The 19,447-nt window shown below is 55.7% G+C and overlaps 7 protein-coding genes across 7 annotated transcripts; 3 read left to right on the top strand and 4 right to left on the bottom strand.

Annotated features, from left to right (window-relative positions):
- Positions 1–1,814: 1,814 nt before the first annotated feature.
- Positions 1,815–2,878, top strand: B0T15DRAFT_155385 (Clr5 domain-containing protein). Its single transcript, XM_062862044.1, has 4 exons — positions 1,815–2,288; positions 2,354–2,589; positions 2,654–2,672; positions 2,717–2,878. Exons 1-4 carry the CDS (start codon positions 2,104–2,106, stop codon positions 2,751–2,753), a joined length of 477 nt encoding a protein of 158 aa, XP_062722628.1. The 5' UTR covers positions 1,815–2,103; the 3' UTR covers positions 2,754–2,878.
- A 2,205-nt stretch (positions 2,879–5,083) lies between these two features.
- On the top strand, positions 5,084–7,964 carry B0T15DRAFT_155358 (uncharacterized protein). The gene is made up of 2 exons (XM_062862043.1): positions 5,084–6,195; positions 6,263–7,964. Exons 1-2 carry the CDS (start codon positions 5,194–5,196, stop codon positions 7,763–7,765), a joined length of 2,505 nt encoding a protein of 834 aa, XP_062722627.1. The 5' UTR covers positions 5,084–5,193; the 3' UTR covers positions 7,766–7,964.
- A 1,207-nt stretch (positions 7,965–9,171) lies between these two features.
- B0T15DRAFT_492365 (26S proteasome regulatory subunit-like protein) lies at positions 9,172–10,754 on the bottom strand (the record flags this gene model as incomplete). The annotated part of the gene is made up of 4 exons (XM_062866856.1): positions 9,172–9,192; positions 9,251–9,885; positions 9,948–10,363; positions 10,444–10,754. The coding sequence occupies 4 exons, from the start codon at positions 10,752–10,754 to the stop codon at positions 9,172–9,174; spliced, it is 1,383 nt and encodes a 460-aa protein (XP_062722626.1).
- A 404-nt stretch (positions 10,755–11,158) lies between these two features.
- On the bottom strand, positions 11,159–12,697 carry B0T15DRAFT_155284 (uncharacterized protein). The gene is made up of 3 exons (XM_062862042.1): positions 11,817–12,697; positions 11,568–11,729; positions 11,159–11,512 (listed from the first exon to the last, which is right to left on the bottom strand). Exons 1-3 carry the CDS (start codon positions 12,305–12,307, stop codon positions 11,458–11,460), a joined length of 708 nt encoding a protein of 235 aa, XP_062722625.1. The 5' UTR covers positions 12,308–12,697; the 3' UTR covers positions 11,159–11,457.
- On the bottom strand, positions 12,698–14,330 carry B0T15DRAFT_155280 (uncharacterized protein). The gene has a single exon (XM_062862041.1). The coding sequence runs from the start codon at positions 14,139–14,141 to the stop codon at positions 13,089–13,091; it is 1,053 nt and encodes a 350-aa protein (XP_062722624.1). The 5' UTR covers positions 14,142–14,330; the 3' UTR covers positions 12,698–13,088.
- A 58-nt stretch (positions 14,331–14,388) lies between these two features.
- Positions 14,389–16,121, top strand: B0T15DRAFT_413433 (glycosyl transferase). Its single transcript, XM_062865424.1, has 2 exons — positions 14,389–14,936; positions 14,998–16,121. The coding sequence occupies exons 1-2, from the start codon at positions 14,625–14,627 to the stop codon at positions 15,952–15,954; spliced, it is 1,269 nt and encodes a 422-aa protein (XP_062722623.1). The 5' UTR covers positions 14,389–14,624; the 3' UTR covers positions 15,955–16,121.
- On the bottom strand, positions 16,122–19,351 carry B0T15DRAFT_528400 (fungal tRNA ligase phosphodiesterase domain-containing protein). Its single transcript, XM_062869039.1, has one exon. The coding sequence runs from the start codon at positions 19,128–19,130 to the stop codon at positions 16,293–16,295; it is 2,838 nt and encodes a 945-aa protein (XP_062722622.1). The 5' UTR covers positions 19,131–19,351; the 3' UTR covers positions 16,122–16,292.
- Between the last annotated feature and the right edge of the window lie 96 nt (positions 19,352–19,447).

Here is a 19,447-nt window from a genome sequence, read left to right as displayed (position 1 = left end):
GGCAGACGAGAGACCAGACACCTTTGCCGGAGACGCTAATTTGGGCCTCAACCACGGCCCGTGTGTGTTCGGCACTGGAGCGCCCGGGGGAGGATGACTTCTGGCCCGCCCCCGAATTTCCGGTGCCGCGACTTCGCGCAACTGCATTTACTACCTGTAGGGCTGCAGCGTCGCGCAGAGAGGCCCGCTGGGTAGTACTGGAGGCCGAGGTTCGTTCCGAAGATTTGGAGGACGCAGTCACGGCATCTGGCACGGTACCTAGTCATCTCCGTGGACGGATGCTGGCTCTGACCGTCTGACGTGGTGCCACATCCTAGGAACCAATGCCGGGATCGAGAGTATTATGTGCTTCGAGTCAGAATCGTGTGCGGCCCGTTGCGTGGCCGGGTGGCTAGACGGGCATATCTTGTGTTCTTCAAGACCTGCAGAGTTAGGTGTACTTAAATCCCTCTTGAACTGCGTCGCACCGTCCCGGCGTGCCTGGGTGGTGTTCGCCCTGCAAGCACCTTGCATCGCTGCATCGAACCGGGAGCGGCCAAAATATATGTACCTTATGTAGGTAGCATATTGAGCAGAAGAGACTGAGAATAGATCTAGGGCTGTGGGCGGATGCATAGGGGCCGTCTTGGTCCCTCCTTTTGCCAACTTACACCAACAAGAATTGTCTGACGCATTCGCAATGTCGACGTATTGCTTGACCCCGGTAGCTTCCTGCCGATGTGTTGAATGCTGCCTTATGAGGTGCCTGCTGACTCTGTTCTTGGCGACTGAGGCAAAGAGGTGAGGGCTGCCCTCAAAGGCTCAAACTCCGGGCTGTGATGCCTTCAATCACTGACTCGCTTGCTCGGGCCTTCCGAGCTTTTGCAACAACTCGTCACATTCTCACACTCCGAGTCATGACTTCACTGATCACATGTGAGCACCGTGATGAATGCTAGACGCACGAATGGAGTGCATGGAATGAGAGCATCGGAGCGACCTCGTCAAAACAGTCGGCTTCGTCCTCAAGATCATGTTGTATTTTCCCCTGTGCTGCCTACGGCCTTCCAGATCGGTGTCAATAATTCAATGTCGTTAGGGCCCGCCCAGAGACTAAAACAGGCAGACTGCAGGGGTCTAGTTACCGGTAACTGGCCGCATTTCCGGAGCTCCACATGCAAATATGGAGCCCAACATCAAACTCCCAAGACAAACAAAGCTCACGAGTCGCGACAACCAGCTTCATCTAAGCCTGCGGCATTGTGCCTTTCTCCATTTATGACTTAACACAAGCATGCTTCGAATAGCTTCGTTGCACATCCCCTTCGGGCACCATGCCATTGGGCCCGGCTTTCTCGGACGGGAGATCTCAGAAGCGGCAACAAGTGGTCCCGACCGCTGGCTTTCCGTCGTTCCGAATTCCGATCTTGCAGCGATCGGTGAGAGTGGAGCCACGATGCCTGCCTCGAGATGAGGGCCCGCCGACGCCGGGCACAAGCAACGGCTTTTTTCTGTTTCGCGAGAGCAATCACTCGCTCGATTCATGCTTCTCCTTTGCTTCTTTGTCCCTTTATGGGCCTCTTCTCGATCGTGATCCTCGATGGGTACTGTGTCCCGAAGCCTTTTCCTGGTTAAAGTTGCCTGGGTCTCTGCAAGGAACTTGTGCAACACCAATGGCGTTGATGGCTAAAGAAAGCGCTCCCATGATGAGTTCCACTCTTCTCGGCCATGACGGCTCTCCCGTGGACCGCGCCAGGCACACAAAGGGTTACGGCCCCACGGGGCATGCTCAGGGCTCCGCGGCGGGCTAACATCGAGTCATCCACTTTCAACCTGATCGGGTACCTCATGCTCAATGAGAATGGGACGTACTGGCGTCACATCCTCGTCGTTGTGGCCCCCAGCTGCCTAGCGACCACGCCGTTGGCGACGAGGTGGAAGGCAGGGTTTCCCAATCTGTATAATGCTTGTCTCGACCACGCCATCGGCTGCAATGGGATATAAGTCCACCTCTATCACCCCAAGTTCTCTCCTACCACTGTTGTCGCCCCCAACCTCGATCATCAAGTAAAGCGAGTCACGGCAGGTTCTTGAGCACAACGTGCCGGTCGGCTTAACCCCATCATGGACGGGTACTACGCTTATCCCGAGTCGGCTGAACAGCAGGGTCCGGCGACCATGATCCGGCCTTCCAAGCCCGAGGACTGGGAACCGTTTCGGGAGATCATCGCCCATCTGTACAACACCATGAACATGAAGCTGAAGGACGTCATGACGGAAATGCAGCTGACGTACAACTTCAAGGCAACGTAAGGACCCTTGGCAGATGCCCCGGCTTGATGATGATAGCTCAGCTGACCAAAGACACATGAAGCGAGAAACAATACAAGACACAGTTCAAGAAGTGGAACCTTGACACCAAGTACATCAAGGCATCCGAGTACATGTTCATGGTCAAGACGATGCGCGAGCGGCTAGCGGAGGACCCCCCGAAGGAGACACGCTTCGTCCTGAGGGGGAGGGTGGTCGACCCCAAAGATATTGCCCGATTCGAGAAACGGGCGCAGAAGAAGGGTACCATCAAGGAAGGGGAACCGATTGATTGCGAGGGTGAGCCACAAGCCGCGATCTTCTTTCCAGGGGTTGTCTGCTAACAATGAATTATCGCATCCAGAACCGGTTGAAGACCTAGTGTATGGCACACCACCCCCGGAGGAAGCCCACACTCACAGTGTAGCGGCCTACAACGAAGCCTACGCGTCCCACCAGTGTAACGACATCCAGCCATTCCCAGCCCGGGAGCTTCCACTTACTGACTTCTTCGCCAACTACCAGACGACGACGCTGACCAGTATCCCTACTACTATTGATTTCCTGCGGATCCATGGCTATCTCGCCGACGGGAAATTGAAGACCCGTGAGATCGATTTCCGCATGGCCTCATGGAGTGTGTGAGGGCTTTCCAAGATACACTCGTGCCAGCACGCGACATACACATCGGCGTCAGGGAGTCCTTTCTATGTATCAACACTTGACACAACAGGCGCACCGGCAAGGCACATACATAACGGTTGGGATAGAAGGATGGGTACGGTTAGATTTTCTCTTCTTCTCTTGTCTCCTTGATATGTATATTCGTCTGTTTTCGGCGGCGCCTGGTATTCTACATCCTGTATATGTCCTCCCGCAATACATCCCCTTTCCCTCTCGGGACATCGTGATGTCTTCGGGGGCAGCGACCAATCTGTATCCGTTTGCTTGACTTCTTTCTTGGATCGACATAACGCTGCTTGACGTCGCACAACCGATGTGCGGTCTTATTTCGCAACAACCCCCGCCGTCCCCCCCCTCCCCTTTTCTTCTTTTTTCCCCTCCCTCACACACACACACGCACACACACACAAACCTGTCCCATCTCTCCCCAACAACCTTTCAATAGGTTGGATGCCTAAACTCGCACGAGAGAGCACAAATAGCATGATCACCGGGGCGCAGCTCGAAGGGCGCTTTCATACAGTATTGGGGGATCTTGGCTCCAGTCCACATCGGGCCTGCATTGCAGCCGCGTGGAATCCAGCCCTTCAGGGTTGGGCGTTGGGGGCCAAGACGTCTAGACGGAAGTCATTGCATCAACATATACTAGAGTCATATACCCGACCTTAACTCCGCGCCTCGGTACGTGTAACGTACCACGCTAGACCTGGAATAGCCCCCAATGCCATTGTCATCTGGCCGCGTTGAGTATGTCTACTTCCCGCTTCTGCCATCTTACCGCAGGTTGCAGGATCGTCTCCGTCTCAGATAGCTCGTAGTCTCATAGTCGTCATCTGCCCATCCGCCCCAATCGACCATCAGTTGCCGGGCTAGAACCTTGCATGCTGATAAACGCTTCGTGCTACATACATTCCTTACCTATAACGTTATGTGCGGTCGGGAGGGTGAGACATAGCCACACAATGTGTCCAAGAATAGCGACAAGCCGGGGGCGAACTCTGCAGCCGGTAGGTATAGATGGAGCAGTTTAATCAAAGATAATGTCATTGTCACCTTGTTTAGCGATCCGGGAGTGCTCTCAGCCTGACGTCCGCCAGTCGTTCTCTCCACATTCTTCTTCCTACAAGTACAAGTTGCATACCGGTCCTATATCACAAAGTAGTCTCGTGGCACAGCATAGTCACGCCCCGCCAAGAAGCATCGCGACCCGGAAGTAGGGCAGAAAAGACTCCTTCAATAGGCTCGCTAATAAAGATGCTCTAGCCTCTCGTCAAGCGGGGTATGTTACACCAAGTGGCAGTGCAGCACCAAGCTAAACAGTCCCTCCAGCCTTGATGCTGAGGTGCGCATGCCGGTCCCTCTGCATACCAAAATCAGGACCCAGCCCAAGGGAAGCGACGCTTTACCGGCGTCGGCCCGATCGGCGCGGCCAATTCAAAAAGGCGATGATGAGTGGGCCCTTGCATCAATGATCCAAGAGGCATGAATTTGAAAGTGTTCGGTCTCTGTAGGTCTTGGTGTCGACGACAATACGGATACTAGTGATGCGTGACGGCAAGTGACGCAAGTCTAGGTGATGGTATGTAAACTGAAGTCCTACAGTGGTGAAACGTTGAATACTTAAGGTATTGTATTGTACATACCGACTTACACATGTACAATGCGTGCAATGTACATACCTGTATCCAGGAGGCCGTAAATTACCCAACTACTGCTATATATGATGGGAAGCAGGGCAGCAGTTCGCGGCAATGGAATGTTATTACGGAAACGTTACGTAAGATACGACGGTGTACCGTAAGGTACGGTCTCTGGATCTCAGGCCCGCAGCCTTCCACTGCAATTACGCATTCATACAAGCGTTTCGAGCAGTCGAATCCATCAGTCCAGTTCAAGTTCTCTCACTGATCGTCTGAGAATGAATTCTCATGCACACGCTATTACACAGTGGGCCCTGGAATCAAGCATCAAACGTCAATGGCTGTCTAATAACACCTAACCCATGCCTGACCGAAATAGGTTGAAGCTTGGCGCTCAAACAATATCGGATCGCCTGATGTCCGCCGAGTCCTATGTCCTATTGACAGTATAACTGTGAAATCTCATCCACGACACCTCAGGTGACACCGTGGAAGCAGGAACCGAGTCTACACGCAAACACAGCAAGGGAGAACTTAGAAGGAGCAAAGAGCACACCACAGGTTACCACCTACCGCCAACATGGCACCACGCGCGACGGAGCCGCGCCATGTGCTCACTGTGCTCAATCTTGCCCGGCGTAAGGCTCTATACACGCTCTTGGTCGAGATCACAGCCTTCATGCGCTCGCAGATTGATTTTCACGAACCCCAGGCCGCAGAAAACGCCCCGGGCGACAATGCACCGCTGCTGATTGACCCGTCCGCCGAGAACAGCATCGTCATCCCGCCGGCGGGAGCAACACCGGGAGGAGATGCGGCCCCGCCCAGCCCGGCCCTCGTGCGCCTCCGGGCCGCGGCCGTTGAGCACTTCGACGGCTGGCGGAAGGATGTCATGGGGAAGTTCAAGGAGTTGCTGTCCACGCCCGACGACGCTGCCATCTTGGAGGAGCGCCGCAAGCGCACTGCGCGCATCGCCCAGGAGGAGCAGCAGCAGCAGCGCCGGACCGGGGATCACGATAGGAATCAGCGAGAGGGCCCGAGCGACGACGAAAGCATTGCTGAGGCTGTGGCGCGTCTACAGGCCTTCTGGCACCCCATCCCGACGCGGCTGGCGACGATTCCCGAGGACGACCGAAAGGAGGCGCTCAGCTGCGTGTTGTTGATGCTGCTCTCGACGGGGCATTACTCGGCGAACTCGAGGGCGCTGGCGGTATATCTAACGTCGGCGTTGGAGCTGCCCCTAGCTGTCCTGGACGGCGAGGAGGTGGAGATCGCGAAGTCGCTCGTTGAGCGCTCGACTGACGCTGCCGCGCAGCAGCGCACCATGTCGGCTGAGGCCGAGGCCGAGAAACGGAAGCAGCAGAACCAGTCGAGTCGTTACTGGAAGGTCGGGCTGGCGTCAGTGGCGGGTGCCGCCATTATAGGCGTCACTGGTGGCCTTGCCGCCCCCGTAGTGGCCGGGGCGATTGGCGGTCTGATGGGGTCAGTAGGCCTGGGGGGAGTTGCGTCCTTCCTGGGCGTGTTCTGGATGAACGGTGCTCTGGTTGGGACACTATTTGGCGCGTTCGGGGCCAGGATGACGGTAAGCTGCCAGAGAACCGATACGTCTGCCGCGCCGTTATACTAAAGCAGCATGCCTATGTGTACAGGGTGAATTGGTCGACCAGTATGCCAGAGAGGTCAAAGACTTCCGCTTCATCCCTCTGAAAGACGAATGGGGCACGAGGACCCCGAGCGAAGACGACAGGCGACTTCGAGTGACCATCGGCATCAACGGCTGGCTAACCTCCAAGGACGACGTCACCAAACCATTCCGGGCTCTGTGCCACGAGTCGGAGGCGTTCGCCCTGCGCTACGAGATGAAGAGTCTTCTGGGACTGGGCGAGTCCTTGCAGGAGCTGGTCTCTTCATATGCGTGGAACACCATCAAGGTCGAGATCCTCAAAAGAACTGTATTGGCGACCCTGTGGTCAGCCCTCTGGCCGGCCTATCTCTTGTCGATGGCCAACGCCGTCGACAATCCCTTCAGTCTCGCTAAGAACAGGTCCGAAAAGGCGGGGGAGATCTTAGCAGACGCCTTGATTAACAGGGTGCAAGGTGAGCGCCCGGTCACGCTCATCGGGTACTCCCTCGGTGCACGGGTGATCTACTCATGCCTACGCTCACTGGCTGCGCGGCGTGCTTTCGGTCTCGTCGATTCCGTCGTGTTCATCGGCGCCCCGGTTCCATCGAACAAACGACACTGGGAGATGATGCGAACTGTCGTGTCAGGCAAGCTTTTCAATGTCTATTCTGAGAACGATTACCTCCTCGCCTTCCTCTACCGCGCGACCTCCGTCCAGCTCGGTGTTGCTGGTCTGCAGCAGATCAGGGACGTCGAAGGCGTAGAGAACCTCAACCTCAGCGACGAGGTCCAGGGGCACATGCGGTATTCCAAGATCATTCCGAAGATCCTCGCCAAATGTGGCATACCCGTGGTCAATGGTGCCGGTGGCCCCATCGAGGAGGACGAGGACATCATCAAGCTTAATGACTTGGATAAGGACAACACGGATCTCATCGATTTTGGCGGCCTTGATCTCGCGGGTTCGCCCGGGAAGATCCAACAGCTGCGGACACCTCTGACGCACAGCGCTACGCCAGAGCCCCAGCCCTCCAAGGCTCAGCTCAACAAGCAGCAGACTGCCATAGTGAGGCCAAAGCCTGCTGCTGTTGCAGCTAGCCAAGATCTACTAGATCTCGACTCGCCAGATATGGCCTCATCCACACCAACCATGACAGCGGAGTCGCGGCCTGCCTCCACTTCCAAACCTCAGACGCAAGCTCACCCACAACAAGAGTCCAGTCTGCAGAGACCGGTGCACTCTGAGCGTGTTCACACGGAGCCCATCACGCTGAAGAAGGATGACACGCTCCGGCCAGCGCATGGGGGGACACCGGATCGCACAGCTTCCTTCCCGAGTTTCCAACAGCCGGTGTCGCCGGTGCTCATATCGTCGCACAGCTATAGCCCGAAGGACCACGGTTACGATGATAATGGTGATGATAGCGATGAGGACGGCGGAATTGCAATCAAGATGGTGGACAACGATCAAGATCATCTCGCGCACTGCGATCCAACGCCCATGGGTGACTTAGCAAGTTGGAGATGAAGGTCTGTCTACCTACCTAGTTGGGTACCCAGTATCACTGTATACCACGCGAGGCACGCAAGAATATGGCAATCACCAGGTGCCTTATTGGCCGCATGATGCGTGGCAAACAGGTACCGCATATATTACGATGCAAGAAAGGCTTGTTTGATCTATCTATCAATTGGGCATCGGGTCCCATAACTGCCAAGTATATCTCTTACCCGTAAATATACGGAGTAGTCCTAAGGTAGTAGTAGTTCTAACCCTTATTAGTTAGGTATCTTGGCCCGATTTTGGTTTCTCCTCTCTGGCTCCTCAACCTCCTGTCGAATTGAGAGCCTTTGTTACTCGCTTCCATACGAATGTGCCTTGCTTCTAGGAATTGCGACAGATTTACCTGCCAATAGTTGCAGTACCTAGGCATCAGGCATCATGAGAAAGGGGCAGAAGGACTGACGCTCCTTGACCTTTGGGAGGTAGACTCGATCAGTGGCACCATATATTGAATTCAAAGATTCATCATTTAGTCCTTCCCTAAGGCACGTACTTAATATGTCAGGCACCTCAATGATCGTTGACCCCATAAGTAAGTCTTATAGGGATACGTATTATTATACTAGTACCTTTCCTTACCGTGTTGATTACGTCGTAGGCGTATGGCTGTGAATAGGCACCTATAACGTCAAGGCGGAGGTCTTTTGACACAGACCGACTCCCCGAGCTTTGGTTGAGGTATGCGGGTGAAGCGTTCTAGGAAAAGTACTGAGAATTTTATAGCCTCGTGGCTACAACGATAACCTCTAGGGATACAGGTAAGGCACCTGATTGTTCTGGTTTTAATGACTCGGATAGATATTAGCAGATTACTGCCTACTATTGCACTGAGCTGGCACTTGTTGTGCAGGCCAATCCGGAAGAACCGAACCTACACAAGTGGAAACCTTGGTCTGTACTAGCTGGTACGACCGATCGGTTAGTTGATCAGCCAGAAAAAGGGTCTCGAACTGGGTGTGGTGGGGATTGATCATAGTAGGTACACAGTTCCAACCGCAGCGGCGGTGCGATGAATGCAGCCGGTGAGCCGAATAAGATATCCCGGAAGACGCAACATCCGATACAGAGATCGCCCCCGATGAGCTCTGTACGGGACCACATGGGTTTCGTTCTGTTGCATTAGCCTGAGTAAGTACCCAAGCAGTGGCCGCGGTGCGCCTGGGGATCACTGTGGGACAACAAGGACGTGAGACAGGCCGAGATGTCAAGCAAGGATGACTCCTCAAGACCAATGGACAACTGCTTCCATGTTATGGTAAGTACGTATTACACAAACGGCTCGCTCTATCAACTTAGCAACCCAGGTTCTATCGACCACGGCGGACGCGCTGATGAGATGTCCTCCGGCGACTTGATAACCAGCACGATGCTTAAGCATAGAAGTTGACCGTCTAGATTGGCAGTCAGTATCATCACTTCGTGTCTGGGGTGAGTTGCGGAATTACTCACATCCTTTTTCTTTGCCTGTACTTCGGCAATGGCATCAACATAGTGCTCATGCCCGATCTTGTTCTTGCCCATGCGCAGGGCAATCATGCCTGCTTCGACACACACAGCCTTGAGCATGGCACCGCCAAACTCGTCCGTGCTGCGCGCCAACTCGCCCCAGTTGACCGCAGGGTCCACCTTCATCTTGCGCGAGTGGATCCTGAGAATCTGGGCGCGAGCCTCCTCGTTCGGGAGCGGAAACTCGATCTTGCGATCGAGACGCCCGGATCTCAACAGAGCGGGATCCAGGACGTCGACACGGTTTGTGGCAGCGATGACCTTGATCCGGTCATCCGAAGCGAAACCGTCCAGCTGGTTGAGCAACTCCAACATGGTACGCTGCACTTCGCGATCGCCACTCTTCTCACTGTCGAACCGCTTGGTACCAACGGCATCCAATTCGTCGATGAAGATGATAGCCGGTGCCTTTTCCTTAGCCAGTGCGAAGCAGTCGCGCACGAGCTTAGCGCCATCGCCGATGAACATTTGAACCAGCTGTGGCCCGGCAAGCTTGAGGAAGGTTGCATCGGTCTGCGCAGCACAGGCTCTGGCGAGTAGCGTCTTGCCAGTGCCGGGAGGGCCATACATCAGAGCCCCTAGTAGATCATGTCAGCGTCGTCGGTTCGCCACGCAGCCAAGCCAGACTAGATCGCCATACCCTTCGGCGCCTTGATGCCAATCTTCTTGAAACGCTCTGCTTCCTTCATAGGCCATACGATAGCCTCGATGAGCTCGTCGATCTGCTTGTCAAGACCGCCAACGTCGGTGTACTTCTCGGTGGGCTTCTCGTCGACTTCCATGGCCTTGACTCTGCTGTCGTACTCGGCCGGTAGGGTGTCTAGAATGAGATACGAGTCCTTGTTGACACCTATGAGGTCGCCGGGCCTGAGTTTGTTGGGGTCGACGAGACCGATCAGCGGGAGGAAGATGGTTTGCCTTGTCGACGTCTTGATCACGGCTGACTTGCCCACGCGAACGGCGTCCAAATCAATGTTGGCGCCTTCCTCCTTCGACTCCTCCGTGGGGTCTAGATCTAGTAGCTCGACAACATTCCCGACAAGGTAGGGAAGCTGTCTGCATGGACGAACGGCGGCGAGGTCAGCGGGCCCAGCCAGAGGCGACTACAGCTAGACGGACACGGCGGGGCAACGTACCTGTTATTTGCGATCTTTTCCATGTTTTCTTTGATCTTCTCCGCCATGGTCGCCTTCTCGTGTGATAACCGTTGAAACTCACTCTTCATGATTCTGGCGTCGTTCTCGAGCAAGCGCCGACGGGTCTTGATGTCCTCGGTGCTCAGGCTGAGGATCTCGGGATCCAGCACGTCATCCTCTTCCGGCTCTGCATCCTCCATTTCGGCGTCGCCATCACCACCCCCCTGCTTCCCCTTGTCATCTTGCTTCTTGTCCTTCTTGTCGTCGCGGTCCCGACGGTCGAGATCATCGAGCTCTTCGAGGGTTGACATGGTGATTGCTGCGCTTTGCGGCCGGTTTGTTGCGGTGGGTGTATGATTAACTCGGCGGCGCAAAGCAGAAGCTGGGTTGAGTGAAACTTGACTGTGCTTTGGTGAGCGGGGCAGCACAAATGCTCAAGGCCGGTTTATGGACCGGAGATGCAGTTGGAAGTTTCGTCGTCGCTGTGGCCGGATGGAGCTCAATCGAACCGGCTGGGAGCTGGGCCGTGCTGTAGGCAAAAGCGCGACGTAACCACAGGCAGGCGGCCAAGACCTACCGGAATCCACTATCACTCAGTTCAGACTGTGACCGTGACCAACCAGGCTGGTGCTGACTACCGTCTCGCACAGTATCAATAGCCGCAGACGAGAGCCTTCATCGATTCCGAATTTCAATCACAAGTATTACTTCGTAGTTGTGATACGGTGACCGTTTGTAAATTTGTAATCTACACTTTCACTCTCAGTAAGAGCTACCTTAACTGGAATGAGCACAGGCTTTACTACTAGTAGGACTGCCAAATGGGAGTACGTGCCAGAGCATTGTGAGTGGATTACGCTCCTCTCATCCAAAGTACCCGTCGCTACCGCCTGAGAAGTTCATGGTGACAAAAGCACCATGACTACAAAACTTGATATCTAGTACAGCACATGCCACCAACTCCTGAAAACCCTGAAAGTACGAATCCGGCAAAAGCCCGCCCTGTACCCAGCGTCATTCGTCGTCCAAGATCCTGCTTGCTATCGGTCCGACGATCGGTACTTCATACCTGGAATAATGTCAGCATGGTTGCGACGAAGAGAGGTATGGCGGGGGAAACCTACCGGTCCAACGTATCCGCGTCCCGGTACGCGTTCAGCGCCAGCCACGCTATTAGAACTAAATCGCCCAGGATGAATACCCAGCTCAGAAAGGTTGACCATGAAAACAGCAAGTGCACCACAAACAGCGCCGTAAAGAGCAGGCCAGACTGCCACGCATGGAACCTGCGGACAAGACACCGTCAGCATCACGGCCACTGCCGCACATGAAATACCAACCCAAAATAGGACCAGCACGAGGAGGGGACGTACCGGACATAATCACTCTTCCGCTCTAGAATCAGAAGAAAGAGAGCCCCCAAAGGCGGCAGGAGCAGGTATGCTAAACATGCCTCGTAATCCAGCCTCAGCCCCAGGCTCGTGTCGAATTCGGACACCATCCCCTCCCTCGCGCCCAGCGAGCTGAAGTAATCCCCCATACCTCCTCCTCCCCCTCCGCCGCCGCCACCGTTCAATGTTCCTGGCTCTGCCCATGCCGAAGTGTCTGGATGCGCCGCATGCGCCAACGGACTCTGGTACCTGCCGACTCCTTCGCCGGACCACGCGCGCTGCGGCTGCGGGTGCTGCAATGGCGGGGGCGAGAATTGGGATTGTCGTTGTTGGTAATGGTGCCCCGTGGCGGGAGAATATGCGCCGCGGCGGTTGTTGTTGTTTTCGAGGGAGGTGCGTGGGGAGGCGACGGCGCTATGCGTGGGCGAGCGGCTGTGCTCCGGTGGAGAGGACTGATAGGGCGCGAAGTCCATTGTATGTGGTAAGTTAGGCGTGGCCGCGTCTGTTGTGTATCGTGTTCTCGACTTTCGTTCCTTGCTACTGTAGCAGGCGCAGGCACGCGTTGGTCGGGTGTCCGGTTGAAGGATGGGAGGTGGGGCTTAGTAGTAGTATGATGTGTCGCAGAGACCGAGATACCAGCTGGTCTGGTCGTTGGCGCTCGACTGAAGACAGGAACTGATGCGAAGCTTATCGACGGCGATGATTGAGGCTGGCGGGATGTTATATGCTCCACCGAATGGACAATTAATTGAGCGGCGCCGCGCCCACCAGCTGATGGTCGGTTGGCAGACCTCCGGCGCGCCTTCCGGAACCTGTTCGTTGTGGTGAGAGGGTGGTAATTGAACTGAGCCGCAATACACTACCTTGCTTCGAGCTAGAGGTTGAACTGTTTGAGGGGCTCTCTTTTATTAGGTAGTTCGATGACCGGGGTAGCTGTGGGGATAAGACCTCGCGGGTGGGGCAAGTCTTTGGAGTGTCAGGTTGCCCGTTCAGGTACGCTATGTTCCCAGTCCTTATAACAAGCTGAGTACGGTGGTGAGAACGGTACTCCCTAGGTACTAGTAGGTATGGTTGTGTACGCCTCTGATCCACACAGATGCAGTCCGAGTAGAACCTCTGACACTCAAGATGTATGATACAGTATGATTTACATGTTGACATATCGCACCTACTGCAATGCGACATCGGCCGAACTCCACGCTATATGTGGCGTGTGGACATATGGTTCTACCAGGCTCACCACTGGCACTTTCCTCATGAGCTCTCCTTCTTCTCGCCTTCCTTTCCACCGTTCTGCTCCTCTTCCAACACGCTGCGCCGGCTTTCCATGGTAAGCCAGAGGCTTTTGCTTGCACCCTCCAGAGCGCTTGTGAGCCCAAGCCCAGCGCTCTGGAGCATGTAGACGAGCTGCGCACGCAGGGAATCCAGACCTCCTTCGATCCCGCCAACCCACTTAACACCCTCAAGATCGAAGACCTTGCCCTCAATCCGTCCGCCGACAAGCATGAGCTTTTGGAGCCCGCTCTGAGCAATGGGCTCATGATAACCAGGGCTCTTCTTCTTGCTTGGCGGGGGGAAAGCTGGCGGGCTCGGGCAGAGCACGCTGAGAGCAGCAGCTAGGTGCGTAGGCGACACGGCCGGCAGGGTGAGGATCGCCATCGGTCCGACTAGCAGAGGCGAGAGCTGAGCATATGCGGTCGAGTTGGGTAAAGGCGCGTCGCCCTTGGTTGCAGCCTTGACGGCGTCATAGGCTGCCGGGGACAAGTCGTGGTTATAGACCACTTGAATCTTTTCGCCGCTGAGCGTGGAGGCGGTTGTGGGAGCAACCTTGGAGGGATCGTGGAACTCGACGATCTTGAGGGCGACATCAAAGATACGTGTCCGGATCACCTGCAGCTGCGTCGTCTCCGCTATCTCGGCCGAGCCTGTCCCGGGAGTAGAGACGCCGTTGAGAGCAATCCGCAACTCCCGCCTCACAGCCGCCCATTCTACTGCAGTGAGGTTGTTGTGTTGGAAGATCAAGATCAGGGGTGTCGATCGGAGGAGTGCGGTGTAAGTTCGGAGCAGCTGCGACTTGCGTGTGTCGGACGGCCGGGCGGAAGGTGGTTTGGTCGGCGGGACGTAGTCTGCGGGCACATTGAAGCTGGATACTCTCGAGGCAGGAGCAGCTGTGGCGTACGTCCTTGTCGCTGCTCCGACCGCAGCTATCGAAGGAAGGGGGAGGACGGTTGATGGACTCGGTACCCTCGGAGGTTTAATGACAGAGCCCAGGCCTCGAGGAGCCGCGCATCGTAATCTCGGAGGCATTCTACGTGGAAGATCTGTCAGATACTGGGCATTGGGTCATAAACTCGGATGCACCAACCTGACCCAACGGAACCAGTCTGCTGCACGCACCTGATAATCACGATTCCCAGGACCCGAAATTTTGGCGTCGCCAATTGCAAGTAGCGCAGGGGACCATTGCCAAGCGGGAGCCAATTTCTGCGCTAACCTCACCGCCAAGTTTCTGCCGTCTCTACTCTCTATGGACCCTTGCTGATTGCAGGTGATCCCTGCACCAGTGACCCCGCCAGATCTCCGGTCGTCGCGGGGCTCTCTTCCTGGACCAAGCTGGCAAAGAGCTCAATTGGAGCTCTCTGTTCCTCCGGTTCAGAATGAGTCAAAATCCATATCACTTTCTCGGATCCCCTTCTGGGAGGCTGTTGCCATTCGATTGGCAATCCTCGATCACTTAGAGCTTGCTATTCGCTCACTGTCAAATAATACTATACCCTGTTCATCCCCAACATGGCCGAGGAGCTCCCGCTCGTCGACATTAAGCCATTGCTCGCGAGGCTCTGGCCGGTGGGACACCCAGACCCTGTCTCGCCTGAGGAGATCGCCGAAGCTATTTCGTACTTCTTCACGAACCAGATATCCGAGGTTCAGGCGGGCTCTCTTCTCATGTGCCTACACTTTACCGGCCTCGACCGTCAGGCAGAGGTGTTGGCCAAGACGGCAGAATGCATGCTGAAGGCAGCAGCAAAGATTGATCAGTCGGCTGTTCGAGCAGCTGTTGATGGGCGACGTAGGAGCGAAGGCGGTTATGGGGGTGGGTTGGTATGTTCCCCTCCATATTTCTCTCCTCTCGGGCCGATCTAACTGACCCCCCGCTCTCTAGGTCGACATCGTCGGCACAGGAGGCGACTCACACAACACCTTCAACATCAGCACCACTTCATCAATCCTCGCCTCCAGCCTCCTGCTCATTGCCAAGCACGGTAACAAGGCCTCGACTTCCAAGTCCGGCTCTGCTGACCTGCTGAACTGCATGAAACCTCTCGCTCCCCAAATAGACCGGGTCCGCCCGGACACCATCTCTTCGCTCTACAGCAATACCAATTATGGCTTCCTGTTCGCGCCCGTCTTCCACCCCGGCATGCGCTATGTCGCCCCCATCCGCCGACAACTCCCCTGGCGGACCATCTTCAACCTGGTTGGACCCCTCGCCAACCCAGTGGACCTTCATGACCCCTCTCAGGCGACCACCACCGCCACTCAGTCCTCCCTTCTTGAAGCGCGCATGATCGGCGTAGCACGCAAGGACATCGGCCCGGTCTTCGCGCACGCCCTGCAGTTGGTGGGTGCGCGCAAGGCGATGGTGGTCTGCGGCGACGAGGAGCTGGACGAGATCAGCTGCGCGGGCAACACGCTCTGCTGGCGGCTCGGCCCGGACCCGTCGGATCCGTCCAGGACGGTGACCGAGCACTTCTTGCTGCACCCGAATGATTTTGGCCTGCCAACGCATCCGCTCTCGGAGGTCTCGCCCGGCAAGGAGCCCGAGGAGAACGCCGAGATTCTGCGGCGGATTCTGAGCGGGGAGATGCCGGATGACGATCCCATCTTGCACTTTGTGCTGATCAACACTGCCGCGCTGTTCGTGGTGTCAGGGATATGCGAGGCGGAGACGAGTGATTTGGGATATGGAGACGATGGAGCTGTGATAAAGGAGAGGGGCCCGGGGGGAGGACGCTGGAAGGAGGGCGTCAGAAGGGCGCGGTGGGCCATCAAGAGTGGTGAAGCGGCCAGGCAGTGGGCGATGTTCGTCGAGGTTACGAATGGCTTCAGCGCCACTTAGACCTCGAGAACGGTATACACAGCACAAAAGGCTTGAGCCGGTGGGCAATATTGGGCGGTTCATCATCGTCCGTAGCGAACACACTTGCCCATGTAGGATGGACCGGAAACGGATAGCGGAGTCCTAGTTCAACATTTTTCATATAAATACAGTCTCGAACCTGGATAACATATGCTTTCCTCTTCCAAGTGGGGGTACGTGAGGAAGGATAAGCCGTAAATGAACTCTTCCGCATAGCCGGCCGTCTGTTTAGCCTCCAGACACTCCCTTGCACATGAGAGAGCGCTTCCTATTTGACGCCACCTTCCCCGACACCGTGACTGGTACGTCTCGTTGTCCTATCTCGCCAACACACCCTTAACGATACCCTTAATAAGCGGCTTCCCTTCAATCAGCAATTCCCCGATACCTGTCCCCTCCCCGCTGCCCTGCTCTAACCACCTCGCAAGCAAGTCATTGCTTTCCTTCGGCTTCACCGAGTCGTCCCGCGTTCCTACCGTGATGTGGGCCACACGGTTGACGCACTCCCACTTGGGCCGGGCCGGCAACTCCGGGTGGTCGGCATTGATGTTCTCGTCTTCGGAGGTAGCGGGGACCAGGCGCACAACAATAGCCATGATGCGGTCGTCGAACACGACCCGCTCCAGCTGCACCTCGAGTTCGCCCAACTTTCCATCTGGGTGGATCGCGCCGTCCGTCTCCTGCAGAAAGGTGTAGCGCTGCCAGAGGTCTGGGTGGTCCTTGGCGGAGGCGCGGTGCATGAGTGTGACGTGGAATTTGGCCTGCACCCGGCGGGTGCCTTGGAGTTGTTTGAAAAACCGCGTTCTCTCGACCGGAAGGGCGGGGGCAAAGGTCTTCTCCAAGGTGGTGAGCACGGTCTTAGCGTCAACGTCCACCGACATGTACTCCAAAGGCTTCTTCTTCTTTGATTTCTCGGTGGCAGCCTGCTGCTGCTGCTGCTTATTCTTGCCTCCTTTGTCATTCTTGGAGCGGTCCGGGATGATGTGACGGAGGTCAGGTTTGTAGCCTTCCAGCGCAGCCTTGATGGCTGCGTCCATGTCCTCAGCAGACGGGACCTCCTTGATAAAGCTCGGGTACTGGCGATGCAGCTGCTTGATCACGGTCTCGAGGTTCTCCCTGCTTCCAGCAGTAGGGTCCAAGTCAATGACGGCATCGAACCCTGCGTCCGGCTCCTTCTCTGGATCGCAGGGCTCAAAACGCTGGATGAAACCCTCCATGATGCCAACGACCTTGTTCATATCCGTGGCGGCCTGAATGGTCTGATGGTTGTCTCCACGCTGGAGCACCCGGTCTTGGGTAACCTGACGGACGGTGTCGATGTCGTGGTGAACGAAGTGCAAGGCAACTAGCCTGGCTGTCGCGTGCTGCATCTTGACGTCGTGTATTAGCTGCTTACGCTCGTGTTTCATGGCATTGTTTCGATCAGCAAACACGGCAGGAAACTCTTCGAGTTGATCCAGGACCGCCTTCGTGAATCTTGGCGGCCGTCTTGGTCCGGTGATGTTGTCGTTTTGAATGTGGCCCCATCTGAATAGGTTTGAAAGTGCCACCCCGATTGTGGTCTTCCCACATCCGATTGTTGCGACCGGGACAAGGACGATATCGCGCGTAACAGTGGAGGAGCCACTGATGTCTTCGAGATTAGCGGCATCACTGCCCTTCATGTTCTTGTACGCCAAGAAGTCGTTGCGTAGTTGGATGATTCCGTGATTGTGCATGTAGGCCTCCCTTAAGCCGCGGTCCGCAGCGAGCCGTTTCCGGGCGTACAGCAGATACTCCTCCGTGATCTTGATGTGCTTTCTGAGTTTGAACTGCTTACCGCTGATAAGCGCCTTGGTGGCCTCTCGCCATTGCCGGAACATCAAGTATGGCTCCTCAAACTTGTACTTGAAGAACCAGTCCTGGTACGGGGCTTTACCCGGATTTGTTGTCATCTTGCACCGGATGACAAACCCCTCAACGTCACGGCCATCATGGGCGCCCGTCTCAGCAACCTCCTCGAGGAAGGCTTTGACATCGTTGATATTGTCAATCAGGATGCACCCGGTCTTGATGAAACCCCAGTCTTCGGCGAACTTCTGGACAAGCGGGGCTGAGTAGGTCATGAACTCCGGAAGGTTGATGTTGATACCATGTAGGTACAAGCCAGCCTTGTCCGGGCCGTACGCGAGGATGTGTTCCTCGAAGCTGTCGTCGCAGAGCTCGGCGACGGCAGTTGCATTTCGCTTCCTCAGCTCCCGGGCCAAGTCCTGCTTGGTCTTGCCGATACGCTCCAGCTGTTTCTCGATGTGACGCTCCCCCACGTTCGCATGGCTGAGCTCGACATCAGATCGGTCTCCGGTCGAGTGCTTGCTGCAGACTAGTAGTGTGTCGTCTTCGAGGCCGCTGATGAAGATGATGCAGCCGTTTTCCTTCAGCGTAAGCTCATAGGGACCTTTGGTCCTCTCTATAATGTGGTTCCATTCTGTCTCCCGGACTTCGTTGATGTTGAAGAACTTGTCATAGCCACGGACGGCAATTTCAGGAACGCCAGACTTGGTCCTGGTAGTGAACAGCCCACGGGCGTGAGTTGGGAGATCACGGCGCTTGTAATCCCACTCTTGGAACCTCCACGAGTCGACCGTAATGCCGGTCGGCGACGAAGCAACGGCGTATTTTGTCTTCTTCGCGCTGAAACCGCCCTTCTTTTTACCCTTCTTGCTTGCCTCATCAAGGCCGTTGACGAGCGTGGCGATCTCATGAGGATCTTGGCTTAGGTAGGGAACTTCCATCCCATCGGCATGCTTGGCATAATCCGTCGAGGCCTTGTACCTCGACGATAACGCCTTGTCCAGCGTTTCGGCGGTGCCGCTCATGGTGGGCATGTGTCGTGCTGTTTCTGTGGTGGAGATTGGGCGGCGTTGCACTGTGATGGCTTGGTGAGGGGCGAAGCTTCGTTTGAGGTGGATACAGCGTCTAACAGCTTCTAGTCGTGATGCAATGCGGAATGTGGGAAACGGAGCGTGATGGCCGCGAGATGCTTGTTGGATGCAGCAGAGATATGAAGACAGAGTTGGTCTTAGGCCTGCCAACGCTCTGATTTGAACACGGAAGCGGATGCTCAAGTTTACCCAAGAAACGGGAGTTCCAAAGCCGAATCTTTTTAAGCACTGCATGAGGCATGGGGAAGCTGATTCCCAAAGGCAGGTGCTTCCAGCAAACAAAATTCACCCTATGAGTCAACAGCCATCCTCATGGGCCCACATGAACGCTAGGTGTGACGAAATGCGGCCAAAACGGCCCTCAGTTTGAATGCTCAAAATATTGAAGTCCCGCACAACTTTTCCTCGCCGAGGAGTCACGCCTTGCCGGTGGTGAGCCAACGTGTGTTACCAGGCGTAGGGTCGAGCTAGGAACCTGAAGTTGAAAGCCCCGCAATTGAGCCAATCCTTGCAGCTGCTACGGAGTGCACCGTATGAATGTCACGGTACAG

This window comes from Chaetomium strumarium (assembly GCF_033439665.1).
Source record: "Chaetomium strumarium strain CBS 333.67 chromosome Unknown B0T15scaffold_3, whole genome shotgun sequence".
Classification (NCBI taxonomy): Eukaryota; Fungi; Ascomycota; class Sordariomycetes; order Sordariales; family Chaetomiaceae; genus Chaetomium; species Chaetomium strumarium.
This window is presented reverse-complemented; position numbering and strand designations above follow the sequence as displayed.